Consider the following 20,979-nt stretch of genomic DNA (forward strand, 5'->3'; position numbering starts at 1 on the left):
TATGTTTGTGGTCTGTGCAGAACTTTTATCCAGGTTTTCCTGCACTGCTGTTACAAACCCCTCCACAAACAGCATTTTAGAGTGGAGTATTGGCAGTAATGTGATGTGGTCCTTAAGTTGGTCATTTAGCCTCTCGTAGAGTTTGGTAAATGGGCCCAAAGTCACAGCTAATGCAGCCACAGTAGAGATGTTGATTCCAGTTGGCCTAGGGTCTGAATCCTGAAGTTCCTCAGGTTAAAGCTGGGGGGATTTTCAACATGGACTTTGTGCCAGCACCTCACCTGAGAGTCGGGATTCTGGACTTCCTGAGGATAATCTTACTCTTGTGTTGTTTCTCTTGGTGAACCACGTTAAATTACTGTCCCCACTGGCTTTATTGGCGTTGATGGTGTCAGTCAAGGGCTGCTTGCTGAGCTTGCCTGCCTTGTCTGTTAGTGGGAGCTCGAAGTTATACACGGGCTGGGCACAGTTAATAGCCAGGGGTTTTGAGGTCTTGGAACCACCCTCTCCCTTGTCGGGAAAGGCTTCGGACCTGGGTATCTCCAAGACTAGATTAAAACGCTGAATACTCTCTTGGGCTTCCCTGCCAAACTCTCCATAACTAATAGCCCTGCCTTGCATGCCCCCCAGGGACGGAGAAGACGGAAGGACAAGTAAGCCCTGCGGGCCTACTTCCAGTAAAATCGTACTTTCAAGTAGGTCTTTGGCATTAATCTCACTCCTTTGCAGGATCTCCTGCGTCATTTTCGGGGCAAACGATCTGTTAATCTCATACGTTTTCCAATAAAAAAAATCTATAGTTCTTAAGTGCGGTGTCTGAGCCCATGTAGAAGGCTTCTTAACAGATTTTGTTTTTGATGTTTTTTTGGGCTTAATCGAAAGGTTAGAGGGGCCTTTCAGTGCTGCAACATTTTGTTTATGAGCATTCTCTACTCTGAATATAATCGCCAGTGAAGCGCTGTCGGTGCTTCTGCCCAACTCGTTGCTTTTATAGATCTTATGTTTCGGTCTGGGTAGTGAGATTTCCTTCGGTGCTAATGGTTGGCCAGCTAGCTTGGTCTCAGCACCTTGGGGAGCACTTGATGACGATGTTACACATTTCGTTGCTTCATTTAAGTCTGATTTACCCCACACCCCTTTTTGTGAGCATCTATGTATAGGGCAGTCGATGCTATCACTTCGACCGCAATGTACAGGGCAAAAACTGCAGTTCCGAGGCACATCTGTGTATTCCTCCCCCGGCGATTCGCCCACAACACCAGGTATAGTGATCATGCTGCGATCAGTACTCATGTGTAACTGCCGTGGACACGTGCCCTCCTGCGTAGGATCAGGCTGTGTAGTGTTTAATATCCCTTGATGTTCTGTGAAGTTCATCTGTATGTTAACTCTGTCAACTCCTGCCAATGACTGCAAGGACAGCAGACACCTCTACAGCACAGCTCTGCAGCGCGCTCCGCGCTGGACTGGAGATTATGTAGAGATGCTCCACATTCAGGAAACAGAGAGAGCAACGACAGACTCTCGTGGAAGGACTGCAGACACCTTTAGCACAGCCCAGCCAATTATTGTTTGCCAATCATCTGATTAGAGCTGGCATATCATCAGAGCGCAGTAATCAGGCTTTACTGCATTCCCCAATACAGGAACCTATCCATGTTTAAGTTTCGTTTTGTGGGATCAACCAAAATGGAGAGCCATTCACAAATCCTGTCACAGACAGCAGAATAAAATTGAAAGACTGTGCCAGATGTGTTCATGTGCTCATTTGTCCACGTAGGAAAGATTATGCAGAGCTATTTAAGGAGCACCTCATTAAATATAACCCCATGTCATAGATAGCTACACCTTAAATGGATCTACGCCATGCAGTGAGCCGATTGTGAGGTTTTACATCAAAAACCATTAAGAAACATCCAAGCAGATGAGATCACATCATCAAACTGTTACAAAGAGAGGTTTACTATGAGTATGCATTACAGAATGACTCCCTTCCGGGGTTAAATGAGTCTATTAATTGGAAGGTGTGTCTTTAAATACAATCCTGTGTTTTGGTTTGGTCAATTTACAGTACTTGGCAAAGGCACTTAGAGCCTGCAAAACATGCTCTGCTAGCTACATCATGTGCATTGTAAGCTATGTTAGATTTGTGTGAGATGTCGTTTACATGATCCGAACACAATACACACTTCAAATGGGAATTGTTGAATTACATATGTGTCAGTAGGACTGTGCACCTGAGCAGAGAAACTAACATAGCTTGTCAATTGGAAATAGTTGCCCCCGCTACCTCTGGACCCCAGTGGGGAAAGCACTATGGCCTTGACTGGAGCTTGCAATCACCTGTCCGGTATCTACAACTGCTCTTACCCTCCAAGTAAGAGAACAAGAGCAGCAAGACCGGACCAGACTGCTCAGTGCCCAACACACTGGCGGTGCACAAACCCGTCTCATTCATGGTGGCCAACAACAGAGCACTCCAACCAGCAGCCCTAGCAAGGGACTTTCCTGAGCAACAATCCATCCCTCAGGATCACACGGCCAGTCACGGAACGCCAGCCCTGTGGTGCTCCAAAGCTGCAGGTTCACTCGTCATTTGTGTGCCAGCTAGACCTGCACTTTCTTTACACTCCCAACAAAGGCCATAGTCATGAAAATGCAACTGTAACCTTGGTGTATAAGCGTGAAATCAAATCAGAACATCAGCCCTGAGGTGTAGCAGACCTGACCACATAACAACTCGTTTTAACCCCTTAAGTGCCAAGGACGAGTTAAGTGCCAAGGACGAGTATGCTCGTCCTTTTTGCATAGATTTGCATAATAGTCTGGCACTTAAAGGGCTAAAGGAATTTAAAAAAAGGCATACCTGCAGTGATACAAAAGCTGATTGCTTCAGGATTCTCAAACATAACAAAACTGGAGTAAATTGTAGATGTGGTTACCTGTCGTGTCGAATGATAGGTGTAGGTATCACACATGTGAGCAGCCATCCAAATTCAGCCAACGTGTGAAGTAATGGCCCATAATCCGTTTTAATTTCACAACCCTACAACAAAGTGACAAAAAAAGAGAAGAGAAAACGCTGTTGAGTGCTAGCAGTGCAGCATGCCATCTTTCTCTTGTAGTCTAACAGTAGGGTACGAATAAAGTATTCACTTACACGATAACACGCCAGAAACGCTGAAGCAGCTGCTTTCTGGGAATCGGTCCAGAATTAACAGGATGTAACAAGAAACGGGAATCATTTCTATGGAAACTTGTGTGACTGTGTCCGAGACAGAGTCAATAGTGTGGGACTGTTCCCTTCTCCAGTGTGTGCCGCTCAGACCCTACACAGCATGAGACTCTGCCCCTCCCATAATCCTGTGGACTCGGCAGTACACAGGATCATGTGCCCCTCCACGGTGTAAGGATGTGGTGCTTCACAGCACAAGGGCTAGGACATCAGGCAGGCCGCCACTGCTTACTGTACACAATGAACATTATGGGAATGTGTTAGAGCTATGCGAGTGAATAGCTCATGAGCTGCATTCAAATGTACCTAAACCGTACATTCTGTGTGTGTCAAGAAATGCGACTGCAGTAGGGCGCCTGCGCCTGGTGTACCATGTGACACTCAAATACTGAGTGATTTATTAAAGCAATTCCATTGACAGCAAGAAAGAAGGGAGGTCGAGTTACAGCAGGACCCGGAGAAAAGGACCCGGAAGGAAATAGCCATCAATAATATGCCTAATTCAGCAATCTCACTCAAAGCTAAACTTGTCACATTTAAGAAATGAGGGGAGAATATGGTAGGTATTGGTCCCACACATGAATGCACTCGATGGCTCTCCTTGGGCTGCATATGACTAAGAGTTCTAGTCACAGGATTGAAGGCAGCTGCCTGTGGAATATGTTGCTATGTCCAGGGTCACACAAGTGGACAATGAGTGTGCCAAGACTATTTATCAGGTCCTGCACTTACAGCTCCGCATTGCTAGTTCCTCCTGGCAATGGCCTTAGCATAGTTTTGGTGGAGGCACATTTCCAAAATAAGAAATGTAGTCACTGTCAAAAGAGCTTTTCTAGCTCGACATCCGCACACCTGTCTGACTTGGAACAAGACCTCACTAGACAAGCCTTTAGACTGGCTGACAGCAGTGACTGGCATGTGTGTCTTGGTGGAAGCCGTTCGTTTACAGTAACCATGGTTTCATGCACTCTTTCACAGTGACCGCAGTCAGCTCAGCTGTATGGGAGGGACGAGCGTCGCCATGGAATTGCAGTACGCAGGACCGTTCCCGTGTGCTTCCTATATGAACACATCTCTTGTCAGGCATACATATCCCTTGCACTAGACGAGATTTGGAACACTGTTGTTATCCACGGGAGTGCATTTTTCTACTGTCAGATTTGAATAGAGAGTTTCTTTATCTCATATGGAAAGTGTATATACATATATTTTCTTTTTTATTTATTTAATGTGTACCAGTTCAATTTAAGAGATAATAAACCACAACACAGTAAATACAGATAAAAACATGGAAAAAAGCAAAACAAATTCACCGTAAAATACAAATAGATAAATACAATATGGTTTTAACGTCTGAATAGTCTAACTTCAGTTTGCATCTTAATTATTTCATAATTACATCTCCACGTAGATATTTTTATGCCAGTAGGCCTTCTAAAAAACCCATCCTCATTGGTTAAGTTGACCAGCTAGCGATTACACAGACCCATTACCAGCTCTGTTAGGAAGCATTCAACACGTTTCTGAACTCTAGACAGAGCTAGCTTAACCCCTAAACTTCTCGTGTTCAGGCAGCAACTCCAAAACACATTAGTCCTTATGCTCTCCACGTTGTACACATAGCAGGGTAGATGCTGCACATTTATGTCTCCATACATTAAGTCATTACATGCTGGTTAGTCTCTAATTGGCCATGGTTAGTCTCCATCCAGGCCGTGCAGGTGAGTGGGTGAGCCCCCTGAGCCTCCTCAGGGCCTGAATCCAGTATACGTTACCCCTTTAGTGCCCCAGCCCCCGCTTGCTCCCTCAGCGCAGGCCGCGTCCTCCCCTGCTTCCCCCTGTGCCCGCCTCCACTCCCTCCCACTGGCCCTGATAGACCGCCTGATCCCCGTGTGTTGCACCCACCTCGACCTGCACGCCACTTCCATCCGGGCCGTGCAGGTGAGTGGGTGAGCCCCCTGAGCCACCTCAGGACCTGAATCCAGTAACCGTTACCCCTTTAGTGCCCCAGCCCCCGCTTGCTCCCCCAGTGCAGGCCGCGTCCTCCCCTGCTTCCCCCTGTGCCCGCCTCTGCTCCCTCCCACTGGCCCTGAAAGGCCGCCGGATCCCTGTGTGTTGCACCAACCTCGACCTGCACGCCACTTCCATTCGGGCCGTGCAGGTGAGTGGGTGATCCCCCTGAGCCTCCTCAGGCCCTGAATCCAGTATTCGTTACCCCTTTAGTGCCTCAGCCGCCACTTGCTCCCCCAGCGCAGGCCGCGTCTTCCCCCGCTTCCCCCTGTGCCCGCCTCCGCTCCATCCCACTGGACCTGATAGGCCGCCTGATCCCTGTGTGTTGCACCCACCTCGACCTGCACGCCACTTCCATCCGGGCCGTGCAGGTGAGTGGGTGAGCCCCCTGAGCCTCCTCAGGCCCTGAATCCAGTATCCGTTACCCCTTTAGTGCCCCAGCCCCGCTTGCTCCCCCAGCGTAGGCCGCATCCTCCCCTGCTTCCCCCTGTGCCCGCCTCCACTCCCTCCCACTGGCCCTGATAGGCCGCCTGATCCCTGTGTGTTGCACCCACCTCGAACTGCACGCCACTTCCATCCGGGCCGTGCAGGTGAGTGGGTGAGCCCCAAACCTCCCTAGGCGCTCCATTTCCATCGTAGCGCAGTGAGCCTTGCCCCTGTCTGCTGCCAGTGGCTTCTTTGGGATCACTGTGAATATTTGAAAAGGCCAGAGGCCCTTTCCAGACCCGCTCCCACCCCACGCCCTCTTCCCATATCTCATCCATCCCCGCCTCCCGTCCCGCCCCCCCTGCACCCATTGGTCCTCTCGGCCCTCATCACTGCTCCTCCCAGGGCAGCCCCCTGCCCGTGCAGCCCGCGGCTAAGGCCAAGGGCAGCTTCAACAGAGGCTGCTCCAAGAAGTGCCAGGAAGTGTTTGCAGGGGAAGCAGTGGCCATTCGTCAACCATCATATACAATGGACCAGTAAGGTAGGAGTGGCCAGAGTCAGGAGTGGAACACCACTCTACCCCGGTTTCCAAGCCATGCTCTTTATAGACCTATACAGGTCGCTCAAGTCTAGCTGAAGGTTTTTGTCTCAAAATTGCATTATAGGATACTCATATTGCATTTATAGGCCTCTCTCCCACTATACAGGTTTACCAAGTTTAGCTGGGGTTCTGTCTCCAAATGGCACTGTATGATACTCAAATTGCACTGGTAGGCCTCTCTCCCACTATACAGGCCTCTCAAATCCATTAGGGTTCTCTCTCCAAACTGCATTGTATGATACTCAGATTACACCGATAGGCCTCTCTCCCACTATACAGGTCTCTAAAGTTTAGCAGGGGTTCTGTCTCCAAATTGCACTGTATGATACTCAGATTGCATTGATAGGCCTCTCTCCCACTATACAGGTCTCTCAAGATTAGCTGGGGTTCTGTCTTCAAATTGCACTTTATGATACTCAGATTGCATTGATAGGCCTTTCTCCCACTATACAGGCCTCTCAAGTTTAGCTGGGGTTCTGTCTCCAAATTGCACTGTATGATACTCAGATTGCATTGATAGGCCTTTCTCCCACTATACAGGTCTATCAAGTTTAGCTGGGGTTCTGTCTCCAAATTGCACTGTGTGATACTCAGATTGTATTGATAAGCCTTTCTCCCACTATACAGGTCTATCAAGTTTAGCTGGGGTTCTGTCTCCAAATTGCATTGTATGATACTCAGATTGCATTGATAGGCCTCTCTCCCACTATACAGGTCTCGCAAAGTTTAGCTGGGGTTCTGTCTCCAAATTACATTGTATGATACGCAGATTGCATTGATAGGCCTCTTTCCCACTATATAGGTCTCTCAAGTCCACCTGGGTTCTCTCTCCAAACTGCATTGTATGATACTCAGACTACATTGATACGCCTCTCTCCCACTATACAGGTCTCTCAAGTTTAGTAGATTTCTGTCTCCAAAGTACATTGTATGATACTCAGATTGCATTAATAGATCTGTCTCTCAAATCTAGCAGGGCTTCGATGCCCTGACTACATCAAGGAAGTAAGTTCTAGCTGCGCCCCTCAAAGTCACTCCGCAACCAGTGCATGTCCCTCCTAAACATACATGGCTAACTCACCGCAGTGAACCACGTTCAGGGAGACAGACACTAAAGAGAGCCACCGTTAAAACCCAACTATATAACTATACAACCCTTAACCACCACCCTTACCCCCACCAAGACAGCGACTGAACGAATAGCCAACATCAGCTGGAATACCACCTGCAGACAAAGACTAAAACCGGTAGCTGACAGCATCCACACCAAGTACTACACCACAAGACAAAACAGAACCAACAGGACATCAGGAAAAAAACCAAAAAAAAAACCTCGGAATCGTATAATGCCGCGCAAACAACCCCTCCCGAGGGAAAGAAGAGAAGAAAGAACAAACACTCCGGAACTGCAACTAAGAACCGCAACAACAGAACACACCCCCACAGACAGGATCAAAAATTGGACCAACACTGAGAAGAGACAAATCCCTCTACCTAACTCCATACCTCGCTGAGATCTGCTCATCAGACCAAACCAACGCAACGCCAGAAGCAGCAACATTAAACAACCTAACAAAACCACGAAGAAGGACGAACACCACCAGAAACAACAAACACACGACTGAAGCGCTAACACCTTACAACACCAAATTAAGAAGAACCCCAATCCACAACCACAACCCCTGGAAGACGAACCCGGTGAAAACAAAAACCCTAGACAAAACCTAGACGAACTATTCGAGGACGCCGACAACCTGAAACCTACACCTCAACAAGATCAGAAGACGACCCTAACAAGAAAATCCAAACTAAACTACACCTCCAAACTCCACTGCAATCTAATAAATGCAAGATCCATGTCAAAACAATCTACAGAGATCTTCGACCTACTCGACGACAATGGCATTGACATCCTATTCATCACAGAAACTTGGCTGGACGATAACTACAAAATCACACTCCAAATTTGCCTTCCAGCAAACTTTAAATGCCTTCAAATAAACAGGAAAAACAAAAAAGGAGGAGGCATCACAATAGCATTTAAAGAACACCTAAAAATAAGAACAGACAAACCACTCAACATCCTCAACTGTGAGTCCATGGTCATACACCTAACAGCTAGCCCAAAAACCAACATCACATTCATCCTGGTGTACAGACCTCCAACTTATGATGCATCCTTCGTCGGCAACTTCATAGAAGCCATCACCAACATAGTCATCAACCACGAACACCTAATCATCCTGGGGGACTTCAACATCTGGTTCAAAGACAGTCATGCCAACTCCCAAAACTCACTGACTGAACAACTCACCACCATGAAACTACGACAACTAGTAAAAGGGGCAACTCACTTGGCAGGACACACCCTGGACGCAATTTTCACCAAGGAAAAACTCATCACCACGGCACTGCCAATACAAATACTATGGGGCAACCATCTCATCATCCCATTCGTAATCACTCTGCCTACTCAAGTCTGCATCCAACCTCCTAGACTCACAACCACCACAAAAAGAAACTGGAAAGACGTCAAAGAAAGCAACCTATTCGAACAACTGGAGTTAACCAAGCCCTCAACAACAGAACTAGACCTGGCTGACCTAGACGGGAAAGCAGAGATATTACACAAAAAGATGGCCCAGAAAAACCATTCACACCATCAAAAAAGAGAGCAATGGCAAAATGGTTTACCCCACTATTAAGCAGCATGAAAAAGGAAAACAAAAAGATGGAAATGGAATGGTAGGAAAGATTACAACCTAGACAAAAGAACACTGTTCCAGAAGCAAATCCATGCATACAAGAAGGAAATTCAAAAGGCAAAGAGAAGGCATTATGATGACAGAATCACAAATGCCACCAACACACAAAAAGAAATGTTTCACATCATTAAAGAAATGAGAAACCTACCAGGCTGTGACAACACCCCAACCCCCTTGGAGAAACTCTGCAACGACCTTGCAGACCACTTCAAGAAAAAAATCAATGACATCCAACAAACCATTCAACAGAGGTCAACCAACAGCAACATACAACCAAACGAACCTAACTCAGAACCGCAGCACAAACTCAATAACTTTCCTGAAATATCAGCAGAGGCATTCGCAATGCTGGTAAAACACAGCAAGAAAGTGGGTTCACCGATGGATCCCTGTCCCCCGGACATCTACAAATCAATCCTTGCACAGGGAACGCCAGCAGAATACTACAGAAGCCTTCTAAATCTATCACTAGCAACAGGAACCGTACCAAGGATCTTCAAATCAGCTTACATCAAACCACTTCTGAAAAACACAAGCAGCGACGTAGGTGACCTCTCCAATTACAGACAAATCTCTGACATCCCCTACCCGGCAAAACTCCTCGAAACCTACATATACAAACTAACCCAAGAATACTTTGAAAAACACCACCTGCTAGACCAAGCTCAAGTCGGCTTCAGACCCACAAGAGGTACAGAAACAGCACTACTATCCATCTGGGATGACCTAAAAACAAACGCAGATTCCAACACATCAGCCCTTATTCTGCTCGACCTCTCTGCAGCCTTCGACACAGTTAACCATGACACCCTAACCAAAAGACTAGAAGACATAGGCATAACAGACACAGCACTACGCTGAACTAAATCATTCCTAGCAGACAGAACAGAAACCGTTTGGATTAAACCCTTCAAATCCACCCCACGAGTTAACGACTGTGGAGTGCCACAAGGATCCTCACTATCACCACTGTACTTCAACATCTACCAAACCCCAGTTATCACAATCTTCAAGAAACACAACATCACATGCTACAACTACGCAGACGATACTCAAATCATCTACAAAATCAAAGACACCCAAGCCGATCATTCAAACCTAACCGACTGTCTAAAAGAAGTCTTCAACTGGATGAATGCCAACAACCTGAAAATCAACCCAGGAAAAACAGAAATCATGATCATACCCAAAGACCAAGAGAAGGAAACCGCCATCCAGTGGCCAACGGAAATCGGAACCGCACCATCACCATCTAAGGTAGTAAGAAATCTGGGAGTTCTGATGGACAACACCCTAACTTTAGAACTGAAAATAAACGCACCAATCAAGAAATGCTTCTTCCTCCTCCACATGGCAAGAAAAATATTACCTTTCCTCTACTTCACACACAAAACACTCACTATCATCGGCCTCATCATGTCAAGTATCGACAATGCAAACAGATTCTACCTCGGAATACCGGAATACCTACTGAAGAAGCTACAACGGATCCAAAACACAGCAGCCAGACTACTCCTCAAACTATCCAGAAGAGACCACATCACCCCTGCCCTAAAAAACCTACACTGGCTCCCAGTAAAACATTGTATCACCTTCAAAACAATGTGCATAACGCACAGGGCAATCTGCGGACAAGGAGCAGAATTCCTACAAAAGAAAATGATCTACAAGCCAACGAGACCCCTCAGGTCAACCAACGGAATCCGCCTGGAACTAAAACCTTACATCAAGAAAAAACTCAGAGGCACCGCCTTCTACCACTTAGCTGCAAAAACCTGGAACAACATCCCAAAAGAAATAAGGAACACCAAAGATCACCTTAAATTCAGAAAATTACTAAAAACCTGGCTCTTCAATACCAGAGACTAAAACCAAAACAACAGTAAGACAAATGACTAAACGGGAAAAGACATTGACAAGCTCCCAGAACCGATTGAGAAGCACTCATCGCACGGGGAGGGGTGACGCCGGACAGAGTGGTTCACATGCGAGACCCATGGAGACGGAGGCAACAACCCCAGCCAATCCTTACCATCCCCAACCGCCCCAATAGCTACAACTAGGTACCACTGGGGTGTGGAACTGGCGAGATACCACCAATCACCACACTAACTGAGGTATGGACACTGGCAGGTGCACTAGCCATGTGGGTGGGGGTGAGGGACATGCAAGGTTGTTGACGGAGCGGGCGGAGGAGGCAGCAAGATACTCAAGGGGCCTTGAATGCAAAAACGGGCACGAACCTTCAGAGGCACAAGGTGCCCAAGAACCCCATCGGGTGAGATTACGCGAGCCCAACTGGTCAATTCAGGATAGAGATGCCAACTAGTCAATACCACTAACAATTTCCTCCTCTGCATACACCTCTCAAACTCCAAACCAAACACAACCAAAAACCTCCAGCACAATAAACCGCACAAACCTCACTACACTGCAACAACAAAACAATAAACACACACAGACTTGCACATCAGTACACAACGACTACCGGCCGCATACACCCCAGGCCCAGCCGACGGACCCACCGGGCTGAGGCTGCCAACAGCACATCACTGCACTCTTGCACTTTTCCAGCCTCCACCCACAAACTCACCTTCCCTTCCTCTTTCAGAGCCACCAGAGCACCAGGGGACCACTCCGGTGGTGATAGTGTGCGGTACAAATGTCCTTTAACATTAACATTAACATGAAACCCACATAGTCTGCATCTACGGTCCTCCACTGGAAACTTTAGCTGTGGCCCTCCGACCGCTAATGTCGTCAATCTTCCTAGACGAAGACGCAGCACAAAGCGCCTAAGTTCAGGGGCCGGGGACAGCATCAAATAAAATTACATCTTCAAATACAGGTGATTTAAATTCCAAAAGGTCTGATACGGTTTCAATTTCCCCAAATGGTCATATTTCAGATACCAGTCATATCTTCCCACCTTCAGACATCCTGGGCGGCAGCTGTCAGGATCGGACTCATCTAGAGCGTCTCCGGGATCGAACCTTGGAACGACACTCCTCCTTCCTGACATCCAGGGCGGCGGTCACCAAAATCGGACCCACCTTGTGCAGCTCCGAGAGCAAGCCGCGGAGCAGCCTTCCTCCCGCTTCGTCATCGGGTCGGCCTGTAGGGCCCCCCCACCTTCCAGTCATCCAGGGCGGCGGTTGCCACCTCCTTCCTACTGTTCCCTGCTGAGCCAGCCAGCCTGCGGGATCCTCCCGCCTTCCAGTAGACCAGAGCGACGGTGGCCTCTTTCTTTCTCGCCACTGCCCACTGTGCCAGCCAACCTGCGGGGGCCTCCCGCCTTCCAGTCATCCAGGGCGGCGGTTGCCTCTTCCTTCCTTCTGCTCCCTGCTGAGCCAGCCGACCTGCGGGGTCCTCCCGTCTTCCAGTAGTCCAGAGCGGCGGTGGCCTCTTCCTCCTTGCCGCTGCCTGCTGCACTAGCCGACCTGCGGGTCCTCCCGCCTTCCAGCAGTCCAGAGCGGCGATGGCCTCTAACTCCTTGCCGCTGCCTGCTGCGCCAGCCGACCTTCGGGGCCCTCCTGCCTTCCAGTAGTCCAGAGCGGCGGTGGCCTCTTCCTCCTTGCCGCTGCCTGCTGCGCCAACCGACCTACGGGCCCTCCTGCCTTCCAGTCACCCAGGGCAGCGGCTGCCTCTTCCTTCCTTGCTGCGGTCGACACCAACGGATCCTGCACAGGTCAGGTGCCGGAGCCCCTTATCGATTTCCAGAGCCCATTGTCATTAAATAGGGCATTACAACAGGTACGGCTACCGCTGTCTGCTGAGCTAGCTCCGGCCCCCCTATTAGAGTCATCTGCCCGTCGAGCTCCTCGTGGCCTTCGGAGTCCACTCCTTCTTTCTTTGTTTCCTGGGGCCCCCTCCACACCGCAGCCTCCTCACAGCTCTCCGTACCCTTGACCTGCGTCGCAGCGGCCTAGGGCCTCCTCCATACGGCTGCCTCTACATTACTCTCCGAGCTCTCTCATCATTCCACACAGCTTGGAGCCTCTTTCTCCTGCATGCATTCCTGGTGGACTCACCTCGCTGAATCCTGCGGCTCCCTCCACACAGCTGCCTTCACTCAGCTCTCCGAGCCCCTTCTTCTTCCCACAGGGCTTGAGTCCTCACCTCTTGCGCACTATCCCGACGGATTTGCTTCACTGCTTCCTGGGCCTCTGTACTTCACTCAACCTTGGAACCCTGTCTGCACTATGCTGGTTCCCGGTTGATCAATATATCTGCCTTCGGGGGACTCTGCGCTTTACTTGTTCCACTTGAATAATTGTCGCTCCCCTGGCTGTGTTCCAACTCTACTCCCACAGTTCCTGGCTTGCCCGCCTCTGACTTTGAGTTATATGCTTCTTCTCCCCCCTCTCCATTGTTTGTTCCCACGCCTTTTCAGTTCTACCCTGTCACCACGTTCGGCGGTGCGGTTATAACTTTGGACTCCTACTTTGTCATACATCAAGCACCACTTGACCCCTCCATCTACACTACTGACTTCCTGCACCATCTGACTTTTGTGGATCCTTCTGGCTCCCTCTGTGAGGCTAACTTGGTGCAACTACATCATCCTGTCTCAAGCACCTCTGGACTCCTCTTTCCACAGTATTGAGTTCCTGAACCTCCGACTCTTTTGACTCCCACTTGATTCCTCCCACCTCCAACTTGAATTCCTCCTATCCTCTTCCTCGCTGATCTCTACCCTCTACATTCCCGTTACTACTATTCTGCTCCTACCTACCTATCTGTATCTAAGTCCTTGGTATGTGATCCCCCTTATCTCCTTCCCACCCCACTCTCTCCCCCTTCGCCCCCCCATTCCATCTCCTCCTCTCCCTCCTATTCTACTCGCTCCTCCTGATGCCTAGTCTTCTCCACTATTTTCCCCCACACTCTCCTACCCATCCGCCTTCCTTTTCTCATCGCCCTAACCTTCTCTACCCCCCCACTGCCAACTAATCTGCCCTCATAAACACTGCTCTCTGGAACGCCAGATCCATCTGTAACTAGACCGCTGCTACGCTTGATCTTTTCTTTTGCCCCAATCTTCATTTCCTCTGCCTAACTGAGACATGGATTCCACCTCAAAGCACCTCTGTCCCTGCTTCCTTAACAACCTCGTCTTCCTCTTTCATCCATACCCCTCGTACCTCTGGACGAGGTGGCGGCGTTGGTCTCTTATTCCACCCGAAATTCATTTCCTCCTCTTCATCTCCAACTCTCCCCTCTTTCTCTACTTTTGAATTCCTCTACAAGTCCTTCTCTTCTCCCTACCCTATTTCCTTCCTGATCGTCTATCGACCCCCCGGTCCTCTCTCCTCTTTCCTTGATGATCTGGATCACCTCCTCTCACTTATTTCTTCACCTGCCTCACCTTTAGTGGTACTTGGCGACTTTAACATCCATCTACCTTCTCCCCCACATTCTTCTCCTCTCCTCCCCATCCTTGATTCCTATCTCTTCTCCCTCCTTCCTTTGCCCTCTACTCACTCCTCTGGCTCCACTCTTGACCTCATCTTTTCCTCCTCCCACTCCTCCTCTCCTGTCTACTCTCTCCCTGTTTATCTCTCAGATCATGCTCTACTCTCTTTCTCCCTATCCCTTCTCTCTACACCTACTACCACTAATCCTTCTCCCCCAATCTACTTGCGTTGTGACCTCCGGGACTTTGACGCTACCCTCTTCTTCGACACCTGCTCTTCTTCTCTCCCATCTCACCAAGACTTTGCATTACTCTCTGCCGATGATGCTCTCTCTTCCCTTTCATCCTCTATTTCAACTGCCCTTGACCAACTTTACCCCCTTTCTCTCTTTCGCCCCACACGGAAACCTTCTCAACCTTGGCTTACCACCCATCTCTGCTCTATGCAACGCCTTCTCAGACATTTAGAGAGACTCTGGCTCAAAACCCCCTTGCTCTCTAATCAAACCTCTTACTTTTCTTACCACGCTCTTTACAACTCTTGTCTTGCAACGACCAAGTCCTCATACTACTCTAACCTCCTCCAGTCTCAAGCATCTCATCCTCGTCGGACCTTTCAAACTCTTACCCGTCTTTTCTCTCCTCCTACTCCTGATCCCTCATCCAACTCCACGCTTTCTCCCTCTGACTTTGCTAACTTCTTTTCCTCCACAATCATCTCACTCCGCCAAATAATTAACTCCCCCTCTAGCTCCCTCTCTTCTCCTCTCCTCTCTCCTCCCTCTTCCACTATGTCTGTCTTCTCACCTGTCTCTGCTTTGGATGTCTCCTCCCTCCTTTCCAAAGCCCACCCCACATCCACTCCCTCTGACCCTCTCCCCTCCGTTCTCATCCCCAAAATCTACCCTCTTCTTATCCCATACCTTACCACTTTCTTTAACTCCTGCCTCTCCTCTTCTACCTTTCCCTCAGCCTTCAAACACGCAACGATTATTCCTATCCTAAAGAAACCCTCTGCTGATCCACTCCTCACCTCTAACTACAGACCTATCTCCCTTCTACCTTTCCTTTCTAAACTCCTTGAGCGTCTCGCTTATTCTCAACTCTCTTCTTTTGTCTCTTCCTCCTCTCTCCTTCCTCCCTTTCAATCTGGCTTCCGACCTAAACATTCCACTGAAACCGCTCTCACTTCTATCCTCAACTCTCTCCTCTCTGCTCGGCATGCCAAGCAATCATCCATCCTTATTCTCCTTGATCTCTCTGCAGCTTTTGACACTGTTGATCACCCACTCCTCCTACACACTCTCTCCTCCTTTGGTTTCAAGGGCCCTGTTCTGAATTGGCTATCTTCCTACCTCTCTTCTCGTTCCTTTAACGTCTCATGGGGGGGTCAGACCTCTTCTTCCTTCCCTCTAATATACGGTGTTCCACAAGGCTCTGTACTTGGCCCTTTCCTCTTCTCTCTTTATACCCCACTCATCGCCCCTGTTATCTCCTCGTTTGATATCTCCCATCACTTTTACGCTGATGATACTCAACTCTTTCTCTCTTTCTCCTCCTTCACACCTGACCTCCATCTCAAACTCTCCTCCTGTCTCACAGCTATCAAGAACTGGATGTCCTCCCGCTTCCTCTCTCTTAACACTGATAAAACTGAAGTTCTTTTCTTCCCTTCTAACTCACTCCCTCCTCCCTCTCCTCCCCCATTCATCCACTTTCCCCCCTCCAACCTCCCTATCTCCTCCCATGCTTGTAATCTATGCTTTATATTTGACTCCACTCTTTCCTTTCACAACACATTTCACTTACTTCTCGCTCCTGCCATTACCACCTATACAACATTCGCAAAATCCGTCCCTCCCTCACATTCCATGCGACCAAACTCCTTATCTCCTCTCTCATCTTTTCCCGACTATTCTACTGCTCCCCTTTATTCTTTGGACTTCCTGCATCCCAGCTTGCCCCCCTTAAATCCATTTACCACTCTGCTGTTCGTACTCTTTGTCTCCTTACCTCCCGTGATTCCATCTCCTCCTCGCTCTCTCATCTTCATTGGCTACCTTTCCAATTACAGTTCAAATGCTGCTTTCTCTGCCTTGTTTTCAAATCCTTCCATGGTCTTGCTCCTCCTTATCTCTCCTCCCTTCTCACCTTTTACTCCCCCTCACGCTCTCTCCGTTCTGCTAACCATTTCCTCCTCTCTGTACCTCCTTCCCCCTGTGCTTCCTCCCGGTTCCGCTCCTTCCAACTCCTTGTTCCTCTTCACTGGAACTCACTCCCTCTCTCAATCCGCTCTTCCACGACCCTTCCCTCATTTCGCACGTCTCTCAAATCCCTTCTCCTCCACTCTCCTCCTTGAAAACCTCCCTATTCTCTCTTCCTCCCCCCTCTCTCCCTCTTCTAACTCCTCTATCCCCACTCCCTTTTCATTCTCCCACCTTTCTATTCTTCACTTGTTGTATCTTTCTCTGTTCCCCCTCACCAATCCTACTCCCTCTCCACTTCCCCTCCCCCCCAGTTAATTGCTTTTTGCACTGTTTTATTGTCGAATGATTCATTATGTAATTTTGCTCCCAATGTTTATTTTTTATTGTTGTTCACTGTATGAGTTGTTCCACTGTACAGCGCCTTGGTGTAAAGCGCTCTATAAATAAACAAATCAATCAATCAATCAATATAACAAGAATGTTTTATGCATTTTACTCTGGAGAACAACTTCACTTTCCTCCCAAACTGGAACCCATCCAATTTCTCCCAAAAACATTTCATTCTCAACCTTGAGTCTTCATAGCTTTACCCAATGCATCAAGAACTAGACTGGCGATTCCAAGATGGCCGCCTGCAGGGGGAGGACGTGCTAAGCACAGCTCGTCTCGGGTCCCAACCGAAAGGGAAGTGTTAAGCACTTGATTGCCCCCACCCCAATACGGAAGCGCAGGTCCGATCGGAATGCTAGACCGAGGGAGAGCTGTAAACAGAATCCACAAGACGACGAGCAGGGCGTGGCACCCTGTCAGGAAGAACGACAAAGAGGAATATTGCCAATGAGGGATGCAGTCTCCACAGGACGATTTCACAGAGATGGCATACTAACTGGGACAGAGGAAGAAGTATCCTCCCCTGTGTGTGGTGTGGTAGGCGACAGGTGCAAAACAGAGGAGGAGGAGCACAGCGCACCACCGGAGGAGGTAACAGTGCAGGGTGTAACACCCCTTAATATTAGAAAGGTGGACCCCTTAGTGCTGGAAAGGTAGGCAGAGATGGCGGTTCTCCTGGGTGTATGATATCAATAAACTCTTTGGCATTGGCGATAATCACGAAGCAGATGTGGGCGGAGCCTAATCCCACTCATTTATGGACAGTTTAACTCTAAAAGATTGTGCCAGCCGGCCCCAAATCCAGCGACTGTGTGGCGAGTGGTGAAGGTGAACATCAAGAACGTTCTAGAGGAGATCGTAGATAAAGATCTTAAGCACTCAATACAAACTGTTTGCGCTGACCTGCTTCTGGAGATTCCCTCGGACAATATTCTTTTAGCCAGAATAATGGGCCCTCCCAGGAAAGAGCCGTGGACCTGCTGGCCACATTCACATCATATGGGCAGAAAGAAGGAGTTCTGAGGGCAGTACGTACAGGTACGTCCTTAACCATCAATGACTCGGAGTACAGCTTTGTCAAGATCTGGCATTTTCCACCCTATTCAGAAGGGGGCAGTTCAATCCAGTCACTAGCATTCTCAACCAGTAGAAGGTTCTTTACAGGTGGACATTCCCTTTTAGCTTGCTATTTTCCTGGAAGGGTAGACAGTTCTGAGCAACAACTTGTGAAGAAGGTCTGGATGTGGTAGCACCGGAAAGTAGAGGAGATCGGACTGGGACATTGGATGCGGGAGGTGAAACCACCCAGCAGAGGAGACAATGGGAGTGGTCCCTGGCAAAGTGAAACAACAGGAAAGCCTGTGCTCTGAAAGGCTGGGACAAAGTCGAAGGACATGCCACATTCTGAGGGATGAAGGCGGGGGGACCAGATAAACCAGGTGCACCGAGGGAGTTGGTGGGACTTTTGAAAACAAGCAGGGGAGGGTTTTCCGGTGGTTGTCACTAGGACCCATGTACCGGCCTGGGCCAAAGTTTGGGGGAGTGGTGATTGGGGGAGGTAGCGGGTGGGCTCAATGGGGGGGGAGGGATGAATGGGGGTGCCTGGGAGGGAGATCAGCAGGATAAACATGATAGTAAGGCAGGGGGAGGCGGGCAAGCAAAGACTGTTAGGCAGAATTGCATGCAGTACCCTCTGGGACCACCACATCCAATTAGGACTACAGGTGTAAGCAAAACCAACCTTTGGTATAAGTCTGTACTACACAGTTTTTGGTAGTGAGCTGAGCAGCCAGGCTTATCTCAAGAGGGAATGTGAGCAGTAAACGATGTTACACAGAGGTCTTACAATCACAGTGGTTCAAGTAAACACTTACTCTCAAGGTTTCTTGGTAAAACACTTATTAATTTATCACACAGTCATTTAGAAAACATTCACTAGAAGGAGGCAATTTAATAGCATACACAAATACACTTCAGTATCAAACCAATACGTTTCTGAGTAAATTAGGCTCCCCTGAAATAGGAGCAAAATGGCATTTGTCACTTTAAATAGGAGTATAAAGGCATAAGTTAATAAAATAGATCACAAATACTTTCTTAGGCAGTGCAAATAGTTTTAGTTCACTAGAGGACTTGATTCAGTTAAATAGGCCTAGGCCAAAGTCAATGGGCTAGTGCCTTGGATAGGAAAGAGCAGTTCTTGTAGTAAACACTAAAGTGTTTGTCAAAGTTCTCAGAAGTAGTTTGTAAGAAAAGGAATCATATGTTGGGTCTCAAGCTGATTAGGCCTGCAAGTTGGGAAAGTTTCACAAACTTTCACCGCGAGAGGTAAGTTCTCTCAATCGGGTTGGCACAGTACCTTAATATGAAAAAAAGATGTAGCTGAAAACGTTGATTCCTGGCAGTTCCTGCAGATCTCACTGTTCCTGAGCCTCAGTCGTGGGGACAAAAGGGAGGACGTCAGGGGACTCCTGCATTGCACGGGGACTGGTCAAACAAGCTGGCAAATGGAAGATCTTCGGTTCGGGTAGAGTAGCTGTAGTCAAGCACACAAGCTGGTGTCCTTCCCCCCTGGTTAAACCTAACCAGCCCTGAGAATGGTATACAGGTGGCTTACGAGTTGATTGGTCCCACCAACTCAAAGGAAGAAGTCGTCCTTGAAGATGCTTCTCTGTCGAGATGAACTTGGCAATTCAGACCTGTAGCAGGGCTTCACCGGGCAAAACAACGGTCCAGGAGTTGCAGCAGCCGTCCTCTTCCCGCTCATCTTCGGGTCTTTCGTTCCAGTGGTCGACTCTGCCTTCCAAGCCAAGAGACTGGCCTTTAAACAGTTTTCTCCCTTTCATTCCAGTCTAGCTGTCATCAGGGTGGCTGTCCTTGCCGGACAGTCAGCCAGCCAATCACGCCAGAGTGCATCTGGGTTTCCTAGGAGACAAAGCACAGGGAATTTTGGGCACCTCCCCCACTTCCTGCCCACCCCAGACACTCAGACGCCAGAGGCGGTCTTCAGTCCTGAAGCCCGCCAAAGGCATAGAAACAAAGGGACCCAACCTAGTTTGGTGTGCAGAGACAAACAGTAGAAGGACCTTTCCAAAAAGAAACGGTGAAAAAAGAAGACCGGGACCTGTTTAAACAAAGGGGCTTAAGGCGCCAGCTTCAAAAACATGGCTCCCGCGATTTTTAGCTACCGGTGTTCGCGGTCGGGAAAAATCATGGTAGTTCGTTGTAAAACCACTGCCACCAGCCATTTCGATAGGAAAGGGTAGCATTTGACTGCTACATGAGTTTCTAGAAACAGAGGATACTAGGTAACCCCTCCAGCACTCTATTGTAAGATAGCGTGTGCTGGGTCTAGGAATTTAAAAAGACTAGTAAAGTTAATTTAACTTTACATTCTCTGGGAAATAGTAGTTTATCCCAGAGAAGGTATTTAAGGTATCTAAAAAGACATCCCTGTGTCACTGCATTGAGGGTGCTGTGTAACACACATGAAAAGAATGATGCCTATGGAGTTATCTAAAACTCCATAATCAAAGAACACAAGAGGAAAACACACATCAAAATACATGAAAGAGTGGGAAAAAAAGGCTCACACACTTTCCAGGTAAATAAATCAAGTCCTCAAAATCCAGCAAAGTTGCTGGGTGTCTCTAAGGTGAAGGGAATTAGCACATTTATGAGAATTCTCCTTAACAAAGACGATACTCGAAGGTTCCAATATGTGTGATATGTGCATTCTATTTTAAAGTAGCCAAGGTCCACGTTGATCCGGGGGATCCCAATGGGGATTAGAGGTAAGGGTCCAGCGGAAAGTAATAGGACTGGTTGGATTAGGTGCTCACCATGGGTTTTAAAGTACGTACGTACAATAGTCGAGGGCTAAATTCGCCAGCAAAGCCATGTAAACTGGGATAATTCTTGAGACGCGA

General features: G+C 48.4%; 1 protein-coding gene across 1 annotated transcript in view; it reads right to left on the reverse strand.

The window, feature by feature from the left end:
- Nucleotides 1-20,979, reverse strand: part of RFTN2 (raftlin family member 2) — a 483,996-nt gene that overhangs the window by 82,400 nt on the left and 380,617 nt on the right. The window contains exon 7 of the mRNA XM_069615738.1: nucleotides 2,943-3,046. Within this exon, the coding sequence (XP_069471839.1) occupies nucleotides 2,943-3,046 (104 nt within the window). The remainder of the gene's footprint in view (nucleotides 1-2,942; nucleotides 3,047-20,979) is intronic.

The sequence above is a fragment of the Ambystoma mexicanum genome, chromosome 9 (genome assembly GCF_040938575.1).
Source record: "Ambystoma mexicanum isolate Mex_15411 chromosome 9, UKY_AmexF1_1, whole genome shotgun sequence".
NCBI lineage: Eukaryota > Metazoa > Chordata > Amphibia > Caudata > Ambystomatidae > Ambystoma > Ambystoma mexicanum.